The sequence below is a fragment of the Bemisia tabaci genome, chromosome 7 (genome assembly GCF_918797505.1).
Source record: "Bemisia tabaci chromosome 7, PGI_BMITA_v3".
Classification (NCBI taxonomy): Eukaryota; Metazoa; Arthropoda; class Insecta; order Hemiptera; family Aleyrodidae; genus Bemisia; species Bemisia tabaci.
Genome location: NC_092799.1, coordinates 17,899,491 through 17,917,700, shown reverse-complemented (window position 1 = coordinate 17,917,700; position 18,210 = coordinate 17,899,491). Strand labels below are relative to the sequence as shown.

General features: G+C 42.9%; 1 protein-coding gene across 3 annotated transcripts in view; it reads left to right on the top strand.

Moving 5' to 3' along the window:
- LOC109029673 (zinc finger protein castor homolog 1) overlaps positions 1-18,210 on the top strand; it is a 226,252-nt gene that overhangs the window by 133,370 nt on the left and 74,672 nt on the right. For all 3 annotated transcript variants that reach the window (XM_019040250.2, XM_072302431.1, XM_019040251.2), the window contains exon 3: positions 16,734-17,038. In XM_019040250.2, coding sequence (XP_018895795.2) covers positions 16,734-17,038 — 305 coding nt within the window. The remainder of the gene's footprint in view (positions 1-16,733; positions 17,039-18,210) is intronic.

Below are 18,210 nucleotides of genomic sequence, written 5' to 3'. Positions count from 1 at the left end.
GAAAGCTATCATTTATCATTCGGGCTGTTAATGCAATGAAGATACAAATTAAATTCGAAGATGATACGTTCGAGAGATCCTCGGCACTTGACGTCACCCATATATCTCCATCCCGACTTGAGCCCTGTTACCCGTTTACCGTCACGCTTTCGGGGGCTCATGTTGGAGTGGAGATGCGTCGTTTTGCGGGAGGAGTGACGTCGAGAGCGTGTTTCTCATGTCCTTTCGGAGTGTTTCGACGGGCTGCACGTATATCGGTGCCGTCAAGGCTTGGCTCATGATTCCGTGTCGAGTATTTAAAATTCTCCCATGCCTTTTATAAGAGCGGCCTGTGGCCTATGGATGATAATGGATCAATGCCGGTCGGAGCCGAAGGAAGTCGAGCGATATGAGCCGGCCTCAGAAATATCTCCAGTAATAAAAGTAGGCGCTACGTTGTGACGTCGCCATTAACCCCGCCCGTTGCCTTTAACGAAAGAGCGCAACTCCACTCCGGAATGAACCCCCAGCAGCGTGGATATGATATGGTATCGGGACTCGGCGAAGATTGCAGTTAAGCGCTTCTAGTTCTTCGAGAGGTAAATACCAGGCTCCTGGCCTTCATTCATTAGGAACTCATTTTTCAGGAGTAAGAAGAAAACGCGCCGGATTAATTATCCGTAAAAAACGCGCGGCGTAATTATTTCTCGTAACTTCTTACGGTTCCTCTTTCATTCACAAGCGACGGATAGGAAAGGGTGCACTGTAAGCGCGGGATGAATGCCGCGCGGCTACTGCACCGATTTATTGAAGTGTAATGTTCGTAAAGTGCAAAAGCTGGAGTATTTTTTTTTTATTTGATCAATGGTTTATCAAGGCGCATTTTCATTCCATAAGCTAGCTTCCCTCTTTCGGTAACAATTTGACGGGAAACAGGATTAAATTAAAGTGCAAGGACCTGGTTTTATTAGTATTACGTCATGATCTCCAAATTGCATTTGTGAATTATTTTACTCGATAAATGTCTTCAATTATACGAAAATTGTGTAGGTCTGTTTAAAATAATAATAAAAATAAGCCTAAAAAAACAAGGGAAGTACACTTAAATTAAGAATAAGATTTCTAAAAATGTAAAAACTTAGTCTTTCCTTACTTCATTTTTTGTCCGGGCGACATTTCGGAGGGTCTGCTGCCCCCCCTCTTCAGCAGCGATGGGGCGACTATCGCATATCCTAAGCACAAAACTAGTTGCCCAAGAGAGAAAACATTTCTCTCCTCTGCATTGAGTCGTTGTTTGCGAGAGAAATGTTTTCTCTCCCGAGCAACTAGTTGCTGCTTACAGAAAAATTTATCCGTTCCTGAGCGCAAACTAGTTGCCCAGGAGGGTAAGCATTTCTCTCCTCTGCATCGAGTGGTTGTTTTCGAGAGAAATGTTTTCTCTCCCGAACAACTAGTTGCTATCCTATCGTAACATTCTAGTGATCGCAATTTTTTTGACTTTTTTGCGAAAACCCAACTCGCTGCAGAGACAAACAGAACCATTCGCTTCCCTGGCCGCTTTTTATCACCACGGTGTGCCACGTTCACAATGCATTTTATTCTGTGAAGAAAAAGAGACGTGTACAACAGGGAGGGAAAATCCGCAATATTTATGAGGACCGTCACACAGAAAAACGAAGGAGTTAAATTATGGGGCGTGCAGGCAAATAAGTTCAACTAAATGAGACTACACTGCTTTTGTATAGATAATCTGATGAGTACATTAAAAAGTAAAAGAAAAAAACATTTTTATAAAAACCACCCGACCGATTACCATTGTTAACAGCTCATTGCACGAGACCTCTTTTTCATCGATTTCATAGGAGTGATCGAGTTGACAAAGCGCATAATCTTTGCATAGGCGGCGCTAATAAAACGAAATCGGGGGCCCTCCCCTGCACGGAGGAGGTGCGAAACGCAACGCGACGGGATGATGAAGAGCGCTGGAACTGGGGAGGAAAATAATACAAATAACCAAAATATATAATGGGGATAATAGACTAATTTTCCACTTCTCGCCTCGGAACGGCGCTTTGTCGGAAACCCTGGATTATTTATGTATACGGCGAGTCGATTGCCGATAGATCGCGGAGTAACTGGATATTTTATTTCCTGAATGCACCCCGTGCAAGTGCATCGGCGCGCACCTTTTGTCCCGGCTAGGGGCGGCCGCAGACTTCGGATCCTGGCTCGCGTCAAGTGTCCCGCCGGGCATTGTTCTCGCGGATTTGCTCCATTGAGCCGCCGATTTCGAGGGATGCCCGTACCCGGATCTATAAACATATGCAATTTATCAATATGATGTTTATATTTACCGGTTCCCGATACTATTTTACCTTTTACTTCCTTCGGGAGTCGCGGCCGCCACCCCCGGTCTCTTGGTTCCAGGGGCGGCTGCCGTGATTGCATACACGGAGAAAATCATGACGAAAACATCTGAAACTTCAGTTCTTACATCTGAAGTACTTCGGTTTTCACATCGGAAAAACTTCGGTTCTCACATCCGAAGTACTTCAGTTGTAAGAACTGAAGTTTCAGATGTGTGGTCCGAACCTCGACAGCTAGACCTAAAGTGTTCAGATGCTCAATCCGAAAACTTCAGAGATCCATATGACCTAAACTTCGGGTCCCACGCACGAGGTTTTCTTCTCCGTGTACGGTCTCACAAATTTGGCCGATCATGATTGTTGAAGGACTATTTCACAGCATGAATTATTGTAAAATTTCAACTTGATAAACTACTGACAATCCTTGAATGCGTTTCACGCCGGAGTCAATTTTGCTACACGAGTGTTACGCATGCGCAGCCGTTACTGCTGTCTTTTGTGACACGGTAAACTACCTTCATGCCAGCAAATGGACCACGTTTTGCAATTAGAAACAACTATTTCTGGCTCTTTTTATAAGCAACATATGTACAATCAGTTTCCTTGTTTTTTAGCCTTATTTTCATTATCATTATGAAACAGTAACACAGTAAACACAGTAAACACAGTATAAAATTCCGAGTGCATCTCATTCCCCAAGGATAGCACATGGGTTAGGAACGAGCAATGACATTTGCAAAGTTCACTCTTCAAAAACCAAAAACAGAAGCTCCGCCTTCATTCCACTCCGGTTCTTCCGGAACAACCGAATATACACGGTTTTTGAAACATCAATAAAAAACATCAAGTGAACGTGACGGAGGGGGAGGGGTGCATAAGACGCGTTTACCTACTCGTGTTGGATACATTTTTTGCGGAAGCCCTGTCAACGCTACTAGCAAAATTTCAAAGAACTTTGCACGAAAGTTATGTTTCGTATACCTATCTCTGTGTGGACAAGGTCCTCCATTCATAAGAAATGAACAAAAAAATTATGAAAGGACAAACGTAAATGTGGTTGAATAATTTTAACTTCCGCCGCTGCGCCGCGCTAATCGCACTAGGTTTGGCGCAATGCGTGAAGTATTCCTGCAGTCTTGTAGGCGCTATGCGTTTCACGCCGACCGTTGCTGACCGCAGTATGTTTGACGCAATGCGTGAAGTATTCATGCAGTCATGTAGGCGCTAATATGTGTTACACGCCGACCGCCGCGTCGAAGGCTTCTCTTCTCATCTCAAGTCCTCGTTGTCATTGCTCTCTGCGCCGCGCCGTTCCAGGCCAAATTGCGTGTTTGGTTCCTCTCTTTACTCGACCAATTGAAGGTGCTGTCTCTTATATCGACAAAAACGACAAAATTAGAAATTACTATACTCTCAGGAAGTGGAGATTTTGTCGCCTTTTCTCGTTTGTAATTTTTTTTCTAAATCCGATATTTTCTTATACCCACATTTAAAAAAATTGCAAAATGTTCCGCCCCTTAAATTTGCCGCCATGGGCCGCGGCCCATGTGGCCACCCCCTTAATCCGGTCCAGGGCAGGATAGGCCACCAGAAAAAAGGGCCCTGATCGGATAATATATTGCGGAGGGACATTACATTATACATGGCATAAGATCTCTACGGAAGTGGTATCGTACGAGGAGAGGTAAATAGTCCATCGGACCATCGAAGTACAGAATAAGCGATGGGTTGCGTAATATAGTATTTACTTTAGTCTATCGCCTGTGGATGAATGGGAAAGGTTATGCAAACGCATTGTTCTCTCTAATCAATAGTCAGAGCGATGCATCGGCCGTCATGGCATGGAGCGTCACCCTGTCATTCAGCCACTCGTTAATTCCGTTGAGATGGGCATGGAATCATGGATGGACGAAATCCGCGAAACCGCTCGGTTCGCCGCATGCTAATTATCGACCCTTGCGAAATCACAGGATGTGGCCAGCCTGCTATACGTTGGCGTAACGGAGGATGAGGCGGATCCTTTTCCTGATTTGTGAATTTCGAGGTGTCGATTGGCCATTCATTAAAACATGCAACACTAAGTCACCAATTGGGTGATGTGAATTCGGAGCAAAATCCGTAACGTAAGAGATAAGTTCACTTTGAAAAAACAGTAGATTTCCCTGTTGTCTCATGAAACTACACTTCTTCCGGAATAGAGAATTTGCAGAAGTCTGAAATTTGATGAATTTCGTGTTTAGGTAGAAACTACTGAGTGAACTGAACACGAGGATACCCTTGGTTCAGTAATTTAACAACTATTGAAGAAGACATGACAAAATGATCTAATCTGCTAAAATACATGTGTTTAAATGGGAAATGCCGCCAGATGACGTCACTAGGCGGTGCATTTTCTCACTTTTAAACATATGTTTAAACGATTTCCCAAACCAGAGACTTTCAAAAAATACTGTGAAATCAGCTCTTCAAGCACTTTCAGATAGGTGTTTTCATGTATGAGCCAAATATTTTAGAAAGCTTTTCTTTGTGGAATGAGGCTACAGTATTCAAGTAGTGCCGCATGGTGCCCGGCGGCAAGTACCATCGTCAGAAGACTCGAGATTGGCAATTTCCGTGGTGATAAGAGGAAGACCCGGGACGAAGTAGGAGAAATTCAATCGCGAGTCAAAGACAATACTCGCCACCGAGAACGACAGCCGAAGTCGCACAGTGGATCGAGTCAATTTGAGAGGTCGGACATGAAATATTTTACTTTAACTGCAAATTTTCATGTTTATTTCGTCACATTTTAATTTATAAAGGGTGCTTCCCGAAGGAAATTTCACGGAAAACCGACGGAACCATTTTTAGAACCTCAAAGTTGTGTATAAATGGAATTTAAGGTTTCCTAATTTTTTCCTACCTCTCCTATTGACTTGACACATTGTGCGGGGTAGAGTCCCTTTATAGAGAGAGTTAAGACGCGGCTCATGGATGTCACAAACGGGAATGAAGATTACACAAATCGGAGGTTTTTCGTAATCTTTGAACGGCCCATTCTCAAATTCCTTTCTCCGTTCCTTCTCTCATTCCGTTTGTTCCTTGCCAAGCCCGTAATTCCCTGGTCCATTCCAGATTATAATCTTTGCAATCGGTGAAAATGTAATCTTTATTCCCGTTTGTGACACTGTGAAGGCCTAAAACACGGGAACCAATCAGAAATGGATTCACATTGTCTTGACTCTCGGTATAAAGGGACTCTAGTGCGGCGCGGTGCGTCGCGCTCGATTTTATTGGAAAATAATTCGTGTGCCCCGCGGATAACTTGTCGCGGACACAATAAGTTCCAAGATTAGTTCCATTTCGGTTTTTTTTCCCTCTCCCGGTTTTTAATCGTTGACGGGGAATTATCGCGACTCAGTGGGGTCCCGGCGCCCGCCCGACGCCTGGCGCCGGCGACGTCGACGTCCGACGTCCAACCTTTGGCCGGCCGCGACGACGTCCAATTCCGCCGCGGACCCGGGTAGATTGGCAAAAATAAATAACGCTTTATTTAATTGACGACGTTGCGGTTTTAATACCCGGGCAATAAGCTCCCGACATTGTCACCATCCCGACCGCGGTCCCGACAAAGGGCCTTCCGACTCTGCAAGTGCCGGCGACTCACGTCCGAGAAACGGCACGGGTAAATTATTCAGCGGATTCGACTGCCGTTATGGCCCGACGGACCGTCATCCTCATCCGCCCCACACAAAAGATGCGTCGCTCTTATTGATCTCCCGAGTGTATTGCCGTTCTGACCTACAAAGCTCCGCAGACCTATTTCAAAGCTTGACCATGCCTAACAACTTGCGCCGGGCACTGTCTCGCTAGTGGCGATGACGCTTCTTACTTTGACTCGAATTCCATCGGTAAAAAGGCCCGATCAATTGTTCTTGCACTCTCAATTTATTTTTACAATAACCGGAATTCTTGCGCTGTTAGAAATTTTTCGAAATTTGAACTTTTGAGTGAACTTTGAAGTGAATAGCACTCCGGGAGAACCGTGTGTATCCGGTTGTTCCGGAAGAACCGGAGTGGAATGAAGGCGGAGCTTCTGTTTTTGGTTTTTGAAGAGTGAACTCAAAAAGAATGAGAAGAAGGCGGCAAAATACAGGCGGCCCATGGGCGGCATGTAGGTAAATCCGGTCCTGATCCTGCCGTTCTAAGGAAAAACGCCGTATGAGCCTTCGGACGTTGCAAAGTTTCCTCTGATAAAAACCAAATTCACTAGGAAAATTTTGAAAATTATTTTCCATACTTTTCAGACGATTTTGTACGCAATTTAATCTAAAACATCTGAAAATTGCAAGGAAAAACATGCATGAATGTTGTCAAAAATACGTGTCTTATATTGGGAAATTTGGCAACTTTCGAATGTTCAGACGGCGTTCTTCCTTAGCACGGCAGTATCGCAGTTGGCTACTCGGGACGTACCCAAAAAACAGCACTTTATCGCAGAGAAAGAAGTGACTTAACGCCATGTCAGTTTGCCTTCAATTTTTAGTGTAGGCAACATGGTCTCTCGTGTGGTTGAATAGTGGTATCACCGCGGATGTAGTTACGCTCGTTCGGAGTAAAAAATATCCTCTCTCCGAATTGGAGAAGTGAAGTCACTGGCAGTTTGCCTGCAATTTGCGGTATAGGCAACACGGGCTCTCACGTGGTCGAGTAGTGGTATCATTGTAAAATTTCACGCTTATACTAACTTGAAACACACGCAGTTGTGTAGAAATGACTTTGATGCTTTATCGGCTCGTCCACAATTCGAATTCTAGGCAACAGTATCTTTCACGTGGCTGAATTGTAATGTAAGCTTACGTTTGTATTGCCTCAATAAATTGGCAAGGCTAATAAGTTAATTCAATTACGATTAAAAAAATTGATATTTGAAGCACCAAATTCAGAAAAGTGTGTATAAAGGAAACCATAGCCGAAAAGAAATGTAAGAAATGCCTGAATGGTCGTAACCAGTGTTGCACCAAACGGCGCATCTCTTTGAGGGAAAATTGTGCTAAGGTGAGCTTTTTCCCTCTGTATTGAGATTTTCAGTTTTCTGGATTTTAACGTGCGTTAGCTACACTTCCAACTTAATGTCGAAAAGAAATGTTGTGAAAGTTCCTTCAGATACATAAATATTATCCCAATATAGAAGATTAAATTTCCAAAGGCTCAGCGCCAAATTTTTCTTTAAGCTTTACCTGAATTAAAAGAAAAGATGTATACGACGCCTGAGTAGTTGAGAAAGATTTTTATCGATACATACTTGTTTTCAAGCAGGATAAAAGTGGCACAGGTCTACCCCCACATTCATGAGGTAAATTTTTGTTTCCAATTTATCCTCCTCTGTACAATGATGTAACCAATAGCTCGCCATATCTGCAGACGACACACAGTGGATCGAGTCAATTGGAGAGGTTAGACATGAAATTTTCGACTAAAACTGCAAATTTCGATGTTTAATTCGTCACATTTTAAATTTTGAGGAGTGTTATCAAAAGTCAATTTCACGAGAAAACCAATGGAACAATTTTTAAAATTTCAAAGTTTTGATTTGACGGAGTTAAAGGCGTTTAAAGTTTCCAAATTTTGCCAGACTTCTCCTATTGTCTTGATCCACTGTGCGACAGTGGCCAGCGTGTTTTTGAATTCAACGACGGACGCGCAGACCAAGAACCCGGATTAGCAGGAGACAAAAACAGAGACTCGAAATTTTTTGAATTTTGAATGATGTAAGATGTGGTAATTTAATAACATGTGTTGCAAAAATACTTATTCAATAATCTCCACTCGCTCGCTCATAGCCATTTGAAACGTTCCCCTTCCACACGTTTTTCACGGATGCTGTGCAAAAATACCTGAAAAGCATCTGAGATCAAATATTATAAAAATATTTGCGAGCCATACAAGTACCCTAAGTTAAGAAAGATTCATCAAAATAGCCCTATGTATACAGGCAGCTTTGGTAGAATCTCGAATGTACGCAAGAATGAAGCATGAAAATCATTTCACGCATCCATGGAGAGTATTTCTTTCTGTTGAATTTGTACTGTGGTTGAATCTGTTAGAAAATTTCACTGAATTTTATCGGCAGCACGAAGAAAATTGGGTGAAATTTTCGGACAGCTTCGTTGAACGATTTTTCTGCAGAAAAATAAAATGGCGGTGGAAATTTTTAAACGTCACATGACGCTTGTGATACGTTGGCAGGAAGGTGATGATATTCGATCGCAAAAAATTTGCCTAAGATCCGAATTTTGACCCATGCAGCCCTTTTTTCGTTCCTTTCGCGGGGGCGCGAAGACATCAATTCGGTTGGCTTTTCATGTTCCGTGGGCCGGAGTCGAGGCGTCGCGACGCCTGACTCAATTTTCCTCCTCTCAAAAGCCCATTAGTGGGCGCTAATCATTTTTCCCGCTCGGAGGAAGAGCGAGCGGCCCGGGAAGCAATTCACCGTCCGCGATTGAATACGAGCGCGAACGGTGGCCCGTATTTAAAATTGTGAAACGGGCCTCCTTCTTGCGAGTCGAGACACTAAGGCGGATATAACGCACGATATTTAAAAATTTGTTCCCCGTTCCTCCGCGCGGAGCGCCTGCGTCGGCTGTGTGCCCGCTCGTGAATAGCTCCCGCATTAATTCATTAATTGATATTCCCTTTTAAACAGCTTATAATTATCTGCCCACCGCCTCTTTTTCTCCGGGTAAAACTCTAAATAGAGCCGGAGTGAATGCCGTCGGTTTTGATAATTGTATGAAACGCGAAGATGAGGGGGCGAAAGTAACCCCGAACGGAATCGCCAACGATTAGCGTCATGACTTTTAGTTCTTTTTTGAGTCCGAGTGTTGGTATCACTGCCAGAGACGGGGTACAGCGTGCCCCTAGGAATGCGAGCATGACAACCTCCGGGCCGCTCCCAGTTTTTTCTCGCTCCTCGCATCGTAATTGATTTTAATTAAATCGTGATTAAAACCGCTAATCGCATTTATGAACTTCTTTTCAATTTTCCGCGTCTATTGCTTTTCTGAACGAAGCCAACTTTAAAGATGTTTTTTTCTTATTTGTATTTGTGTCGGGAGAACGTATTACGGTAATGGGGAGTATAATGTCTGGACAGCCATACCTGATGAATATGGTCATGAACCAAAAGGGGAACTAAGTTATTTTCAGGGCGTCTTTTTTTTTGGGGGGGGGGCAGAGGAAGAAATTAAGGCAATACTACCCACGTGTCTGCAGAGAGAAAGAATGCCTTGGTTGTATGAAAAAAACTAGGATTAAAATTACCGAGTTTGTAATGTTCTGTATGAACGCATGATTAATTACAGATAAAATCAATTATGACAGTATTTTTACTATTAGGAAATAAGTTTACTAATTTACTCGTAAAATTACACTCAATGGTGAAAATACCACTACGCGGAGAGAAAAAAACCACGGTTATTCTAGTGTTACAACGGTAGTAATTTCAGACGGGATTCCACGGTAGTGCCTACATTGATGATTGTAATGATAAGCATGGTGATGTTACCGTTTCAATCGTAATATCAGTGTGAGCACAATAATGCTACTATGATCATGATTATGTGATTATGCTTTTATGTTCATCAAGAATCTTACCGAAGTTCACGATTCTACTACCGTAGAATCCCGTGTGACATTACTACCGTAGAATAACCGTGTTTTTTTCTCGGTGTATCATAGTGCTCATAGTTTCTTTTCAGTGTAACAGCCACACGATAAAGAACAATTTTTCAAATGATATAACGTAATAAATGCCCATAGCATAATCTGACAATGAGTCATAGTCACCACAAATAGGATATAATTTAATTACCCTTTACTCGACACAAAACATGTGTAGGGACCAAACAAGATGATAGACATTATAACGTATTGTTTTTACTCACAATAGAATCTTTTCGCCGATGACAGGTAACTTTGATCCCTGAAAACGTTAAAATTTGTTACGCTAAAATGTATACAAAATTTTAATTCTCAGTCCTCGACGTAGGAAGAATGGTCCCAAAAAATGGGGTCGTTTCCGTACCGTTTCCCGCGAAGTGATTTTTTTGAACGATCTATAACGTTTTTTCTGGGTTTCTTCCCGCACCTACTTATGGATGGATGGGTTCATGAACGAAATGACAGAAAGACGAGGGTCTGACCCTCCATAAGATGATTTCGCGCACAGGAACCACTTATTTGACATTTTCTACTTGAGTGACGGATTCGGAAAATTGATTATTCTAAATTAGACCGCCTCTTCAAGTTAGTATCGGTGTTCCAAAATTTATCGACTGGAAATAGAATTTGCGTCCGATCAAATTTTTCCCTTTTCCAGAAAACCGGAATTCATCCACGAGTTGGGGTAAATAACGTCGCTGTATTGTGAGCATTCCGTTTCCCCGTGAGTGGTTCTGAAATGCGGAAAAAAGGGCGAGATGAAAGAGTGTGACGTAAGACGGCGAGGACGAGGGGTGTGGGCATGGGGCAGGCGTCCGACATGGATGTCTGTGTGAAGATCATGTCTTGGGTGACGCGGCCGCGGCGGGAATAGGGGGAAAAAGAAAGAAGGAAGGAGGGAAAAGAAAAAAAAATAGTGCTGAGTTCATTTTTTACTCAATAAATATCCCACATGACGGATTCACATAACCCTTTGAAAAAGGAGTCTCAAGTATCCATCTCACTCGAGTGCGCAAGCTGACGGTTATTACTTATACGGGCCTCCGCCTCGAGTCCCAATTCAGCCCAACTCTTCAACTTCCGAGCCGGCAAGCACATCCGCGTTGTCACATCGACTTTCCCGCCCGTTTTCCAAATTATATCCCAAAAAATTATTCAAATGAGTCCCTAATGTAGGATAGAGTACCTGTATAGGGAGAGTAGCGACAGATCGGTTCATGGAGGGCTTGGGGCCCAAAAGTGCAGCCACCCTTCTGAGCAACTTCTAACACACAAAATTTCACTGCCAGCCTACAGATTTCAATTCTAACCAAGATGGTTAAGAATGTACATAAATGAGCGTTCTTTCGCAAAAATAAGTAAATTTATGCAAAAAGTAAGCCAAATACATGCTTTCTAAACGACGGTTCGTAACAATTGTATCTGTAAATCGCTCTGGACATTCGAAATGCATAGGTTGGCTGCCCTTTTGGGCCCTAACTTTATTCGCGGAGGCATCGGTGAAGGCCTGATGGACTTTCGGAGTTTCAGATCTGTCGCTACTCTCCCTATACAGGTACTCTAATGTAGGATAACTCGACACTCAACATTTGTTGCAGAGAAGCAATATGGCCATAAAGAATGTCTGTTCGGAAACGAGTGGTTACTATTACGTTGTCACATTTGCGTATTATTTTTTTTTCTTTAAAAAAAAAAATACAGGTGTGGAATGACTTTTGAAGCGTCGCATTAGAACAAGAGGAAGAAAGAGGATTTATGTTTGTTCCTTTTTTCCTCATTGATCCTCTTTCTCCCATTGATCCTCTTTTTTTCTTATTAATCTCTCTCCTCTCTCTTCTCAATCCTCTTGCTCTTCTTTTCCTCCTTATACTTCTTTCTTTTTTCCCTCTTATTTATCTCTCTTCTCTTTCCCTTCTTATTATTTAACCTTTCCCCTAAACCCTTTTGTATTTTCACTGGTGTAACCTTGATTTCCATATAAACACACATAGGTGTAAACGGCCTTAGATGCTACAGCACCGCTTTAAAATAAACTTATATTACTACTACTTATTTCTCTTCTGTTCCTTCTTGTTCTTCTTTCTCTTCCCTTCTCACTTATTAGTCTTCTTCATCCCCTATCATATTCTATTCCTTTTACGTGATCAAGGTCTAAAAGCTATGCTCTGCTGGATCGGTGTCGTTGCCCTGTAAAGCACTTCCGACACCCGCACCAAAATCGCCTTCAAAATCGTGAGTATGCAATACCCCGACAGCTGTGCCCGAATAGTTATCGCACTGGTTATTCAGGAACCGCCCGACTCCATACTTGGAGCGCAGATGAAGGGAGGGCCTCTAGTAATTAGTGTTGCACGCAGGCAGGGCTGTGAATCGCCGCCCATTTGGCAACAGAACGACCGAAGCCTCAGAACCTTTGTGAGATGGAGGTTAGGTTAGGCCTGGGCCCGAGCTTTTCGTGGCCGCGCGGTGGCTCCACGCCTCCGGTCCCCGAGTCCATTTGTTAGTTTAACATTCAATGGCAAGCTTCGTTCAAGGAGCATTTCCTCCGTAATGAGCGATTGTTGAGAGCAAGTCTCGAAAATATCAAAACGCTTCGATCAATAAAGATTTCGTGTGGTACCGACCACGGCTCCCCCTTCACCTTTCCGCGGAGAGGCAAGGCCGCTGTCCATCGCTCTGCCGTCCGGTCGTGCGTAAATACCTATTCAACGTGCTCCACGATCATGTTCAGCAAAAACCGCGTAAATCAATGTCTTTTTCATTGGTTTATACGTGGTTTTTCCCGAGCGGAGCGGTCGTTTTTCCGAGATCTCGAAGCATGACTCAGCAATCGATCCTTCCACGCAGAATCAGAATCCGGCCAAATCAAGCCGTTTTTGAGGCCAGCGCCAGCCTCGGACTAGCCTCCGTGAATAAGATAAATATTCCACTAATCTCGACTTTCGACCGGGTTTTAACCCTGATTCCTCCGGGTCGTCACGATCGCCACTGCACTTGAATCGCCCCCCCTCGCCCCCCCTCGCCCCCCCCCTCGCCCCCCCCCCTCGCCCCCCCTCGCCCCGCCTATGCCCCCTATTTGCCATCAGAATAAAGCCGGCAGGCCGTCCTATTGATGGAGTCCCCTTTTGGTGCCCCTCATGATTCGTGCGCATGCAGGTCGCTTTATCGTTATTTTTTTTCAATGTCGTTCCTGACTAGCCTCGTTTCGGTATTATCGAGTGGAACCGTTGAGAGCGACGACAAATAATTTGAAAAAAATAAAATCTAGTTACCGGCCAAAAATGTATCATGGGATTGAAGATTATCAACCTCATTCCCATATTGATTGGAACCTTGGCGTATTTTCCTTGCGGACCTCGTTCAAAAAGTGCATCGAAATTTATTTTCTTGTAGGGCTTGGGGTTTTTGCTCTCTGATGGGCAGAATTGTCCGTGAAGGATGATGTTTAAGTCGTTCACTAAGGAAATTTTATGCAGAGCACGATTGATTTTCTCCTGTCCCTCAATTCAGCTCTTCTCGTGTAAACTAGAAAGAAAACTTATCATAGGGAAATAAAATAACACAAAATCATAGAAATTACTTGAACTTGAGGCAAGTTTTTCGCAAGTATCAGGGTCAGTTTTTTGGTCAGATATGGACTGAATGTATAGCATGAACGCCACAAGTTAGATTTTCAGTGAAAAGTTCTACTCATGCGAAATAAAAGGAAGTCGGCCCCACAGAGGAAAAAAACTTCAGCTTTAACGGAACACTACAGTTTTTAGTCCAGGTAATCGAAGTTTTCTGAACCACTGAAGTTTAGGTAACAAAGATTTTATACCTACCTACTAAGAATCGTATTTTTTTACCGACACCATCGGTTATCCGAACCAAGGTTCGGATCGCATGATCAAAAACTTCAGTTGTCCGGACCGAGAACTTTAGTGCTTAATGAGAACTGAACTTCAGGCCTCGTAACAGAGGTGTTTTTTCACCGTGTATTCCGTTACAGGGACAAACAGTTCTTTTTAGCCAAATTCACCCCACTTTGGTTAATTCATCCATTCCCTTAATTTGGTAACGCATTTTCTTTCGCTTCCCACCAACGTTAATTACTCGGATTCTTCATCCCTCATCCCGTTCGCTCCACTCAAATTCCCACAATTTCCGTAAATTCAACCGTCCGATGACTGTTAAAATTCTTTCAATCCTTCCGTCTTTCGGGAAAATCATCAATCAATTTTCAGTCTCAACCGGTTATCGATCACGCTATCGGACGTTCCCCGGAGCCTCTCGACACTCCTGAGACTTGTTCACACCCTTCGCGATCTTCGAGTGCTAACTGCTTTGCATTCACCCTATTCAGCCTCCGTTTTTTTCTTCCCTAAAAAACGTAAAAAAGCGATCCGGGTCACCTTACAGTCTCTCCTGTTTTTTTGCACCCCATGCTCAACCCCCTCGAGGGCGAGGGATATTTATACTGCAGAAGGGATGATTCCCGGAGCCAGTGCACTTTTGTCCCGTTAACCCTGCAATCGATGCAGATGAAAGTCTATCATTAATGGGTCACGTATTTTGGGGGGAAAACCCGCGGATCGGGTATTATTTCTACCCCCTCCCCTGCGCCTGCGGTAAGGGCTTGTTAGTCGTGTTATTAAGTCTCTCTACCCCTCATTGCCCGCGCGCATTACGCGGTGTCTGCCTATTATTACCGTCGTTTTTTGCCACTTTTAAGTAAACTATCAATTTTCATTTTTGTTAGGGTACCAAGTGTCATATTCACCTGATAGGCCTTTGCGCTACAGGTTTTGCATTCTTCCCTGTCTTTATTTTGTTTTTTATCCTGCCCTTTTGCCCGCGGATCATTTTTTCTCCTTCCCTTTTTTTATTAATGGTCCGCCGGCGTTTGATTTCTGGGGAGGAAAAGGTGATTCTCGAGAATAAGCTATTGTCGGAGGGTCATGCATCTACTCGTGAGAAATAAAATGCTAAATTAATAGACGATTAAAATGAATTAATACAATTTTACCTCAGCCATTAGTGACTTTTTTATCGCATCTGCAGGAGGTGATCTTGGGTTTTTTCCCTTATCGGGGCTGTTTTTTTGGCTTCTCATACTGCCTCTTCAATTTTCAGAAAAAAATTAAGCCGCGTATCCTCCGTGATGAGTTAGGCGTAATAATTCAAGGGGGAAGAAGTACTTAGTGTTTGCATGTCTTTTCAAGTGATCGACAAAATAAAGGAACGACGGTATCGCGTCGACACTCAATCTTCTCTATTTATTTATTTTTCTATTTTAATGAGGACTGCAGTTTTTACTGTCTTCTGTGATTTTTAAGCGAGCGCATGTTCTCTCCCAATGGATCCATTATCGTGATTTATCCGTATTTCTTGCCTTTCAAACAGCGCGCTTCTCTGCGTCTGCAGTTCCTTCGCCACTCTCTAAAGCCCTGAGTTATGGTCGCATAAATATTTTGAATCGTTAAACGGTTACTTTGTAGAAGCCTTTTTCGCGTTTTCATATTCCTCTATGTAGTGCCGTCGTTTGAAACGTTGTGCGGGAATCGCTGTATTTTCGTGCCTCGGAATATTTCATATTTCCCCCGTTGCCGCTAAAGATGAAACGGAAAATCGGCGGTTTTGACTTTCTACCCCCATTTCGAAGAACTATAAACGAGGAGATGGACGGAATCCTCTTTTCAAATAGATTTTGGTTTGGTCTCTAAAAATTTTCAATTGCGGGTAAAAAAAAAGAAAGAAGGGCTGAAGAAAAGTATTAACGAACTAGTAATAAGTTGAATGAGTATTGATTTACATTCCAGTACGAATGACCTTCCCTGAACACATTCTGCCCTTTCAATGACATCTATGCAATCGTGCCAAGCATTTACATCAAATCATTACTCTTATCAAGCTGTATGAATTCGCAATGCTCCTTGCGATCTTGGTCACAAACATAGAGACTCCAAGACTTATCGGGTCCATTTTTATAATTTATCGGCTATCGATAGGTAATAATCTCTGGATAATGGTAATGATGTTCGGTTTATGGTAAATGTATTCCTGGGTTTCCCATGCACCGAGACTGGTATGAAAAGAAAATTGGTCTGGGTCTTGAACGAAATGTATCATGGAATCAAAATTTTCCAGCTAACCAAGAAAACTGCATCTTAACTATTAAAGATTTTTTTCACAAATAAAGTGCTTTTTTGACGCGACGAGTAGTTTCCTCGGCACCACGAGAACCTAAATTTCCTCGAAGAAGCTTTGTTTTTTCTTCTCTATGATTTCATTGTGGTTTATAGTTCATCCAGAAGGAAAAATTGGTACCTCGGATGTATCTGCACTGGAAAAAAAAGTAGCTTGGATCCAGAGTCTAGACTCTTAGAAACATTGATAAGAAAAAATACTCCCGATTCAATCAGATCTTTGTTTAAATCGAGAACCAAGCCTCTTAATTTAAGCGGATTTCCTCTTAATTCAAGCAATGAAATTGAAGCAATCCAATTGAATCAAGAGTATTTTTTCTCGTCATTCTTTTCAAGAGTCTGGACTCAAGATCCAAACGACTTTTTTCCTGTGTATGCTAAAATGAACTCTACTTTACTACGATCTCATAATCCCATTTTTTCGGTCTACTGTGTGTTTCACCGAATCTAAAGCTTCTGATACACATATTAATGATTTCTTTTTAACTTTTTTGTGCAGGTAAAATTCTGGAGACCCTCTCGGCGCGAGCAGCAGCAGCGTCCGGGCTCCGGAGTCAGATGGCCTTGCCCGGATCCCCCTTCAGTTTAGCAGCTCTGCAACAGCAGCATCAACTTCTGCAGCAGCACCAGCAGCAGTTGCAGCAGCAGCAGAGTCTCCAGAAGTCCGGCTCCACGGCCACGCCTAGTCCCACTAGTAATTCCAGCACCAACACTATCGTCATATCCACCGACTCGCCTAGGAACAAATTATTTTTAGATAACTGCCGCCCCAAAGAAAACTCTACTCCAGTCAATAGTGTTAAGGTAAGATCAAAATCTTTCTTTTTTCGTAGTCCATTTGACGTACAGAGTTGAGATCCAAATCTCCTCGGAAAATTCAGTTGTTTTTGCTCGAAGATTCTATTTTGTAAATCCTAAAATAAAAATGAAGGAATGCGAACGTGAAGATCAACGGTTCCATTTGACAAATCAAATGCAATATTTTAATTGTATCTGTGACCGAACAGTGTTAAATTTCACGCTCATCCGGAACGCAAAAAAAAAAAAAAAAATATCCCTCAACCGAACACGGAGAGGTGATTACAGGACGCTGGCAGTTTGCCTGCATTTTTCGATGTAGGCAAAACAAGCTCTCGCGTGGTCGAATAGTGGTATCATCCTGAAATGCCACGCTCACTCCGCTGTAATACTTTTCAGCAGATGGGAGGAGTGAAGTTTAACGCCAGGTCATTTCGCCTTCAACTTTTAGTGTTGGCAACACAAGCTCCCAAGTGGTCGAATAGCGGTATCACCGTTAATGTCTTATTTAGAACACACGATAAATATCCTTTTACCAAATGAGGAGAGGTGACTTTTACGAATCGGCAGTTCCCCTGCAATGTTCGGTGTAGGCAACCCGAGTTCTGACGTGGTCGAATAGTGGTATCACCTTGAGTTGACACGCTTACTTCAGATACCTACGCATAAAACATAGGTTTTTGACGGATGGGAGGTGTGAACTTTAACGCTATTTAAGACAAGATTTTCTGGGAATAAACAGCTTAGTGACAGTGGCGTGGCGTCCTTTGCGATACATCGATTGATCTGCCATTTAAACCTATGGAAAAGGGTCGGTGATCAAGAACCGGGTGTTGGCAACGAACGCCTTAATAATCGATTCTGCGCTTTAACTTCAAATGGGGAAATATTTATGATCGATCATTCACACCTTGCCACTAGCTGAATTGTGCTTCCAGCGGGCCGATTATTGAAACTGACAGACAAAGTGATAGACAAAGAAGACATAGAGAGTATAGAGCGATCCTATTGGTTGACATGGTTGGTTCTTATAGACTAAGGAAGAAAATGATGGACTAACTGTCGGGTCTTCGATGGGTTGCCGTTAGTTAGTCCATTATCTACCTCCTATGTCCATTGCCACCACCCGCTTCCACCAATAGGATCCCTCCAAATCCGTTTTGTCGTCCTTGTTTATA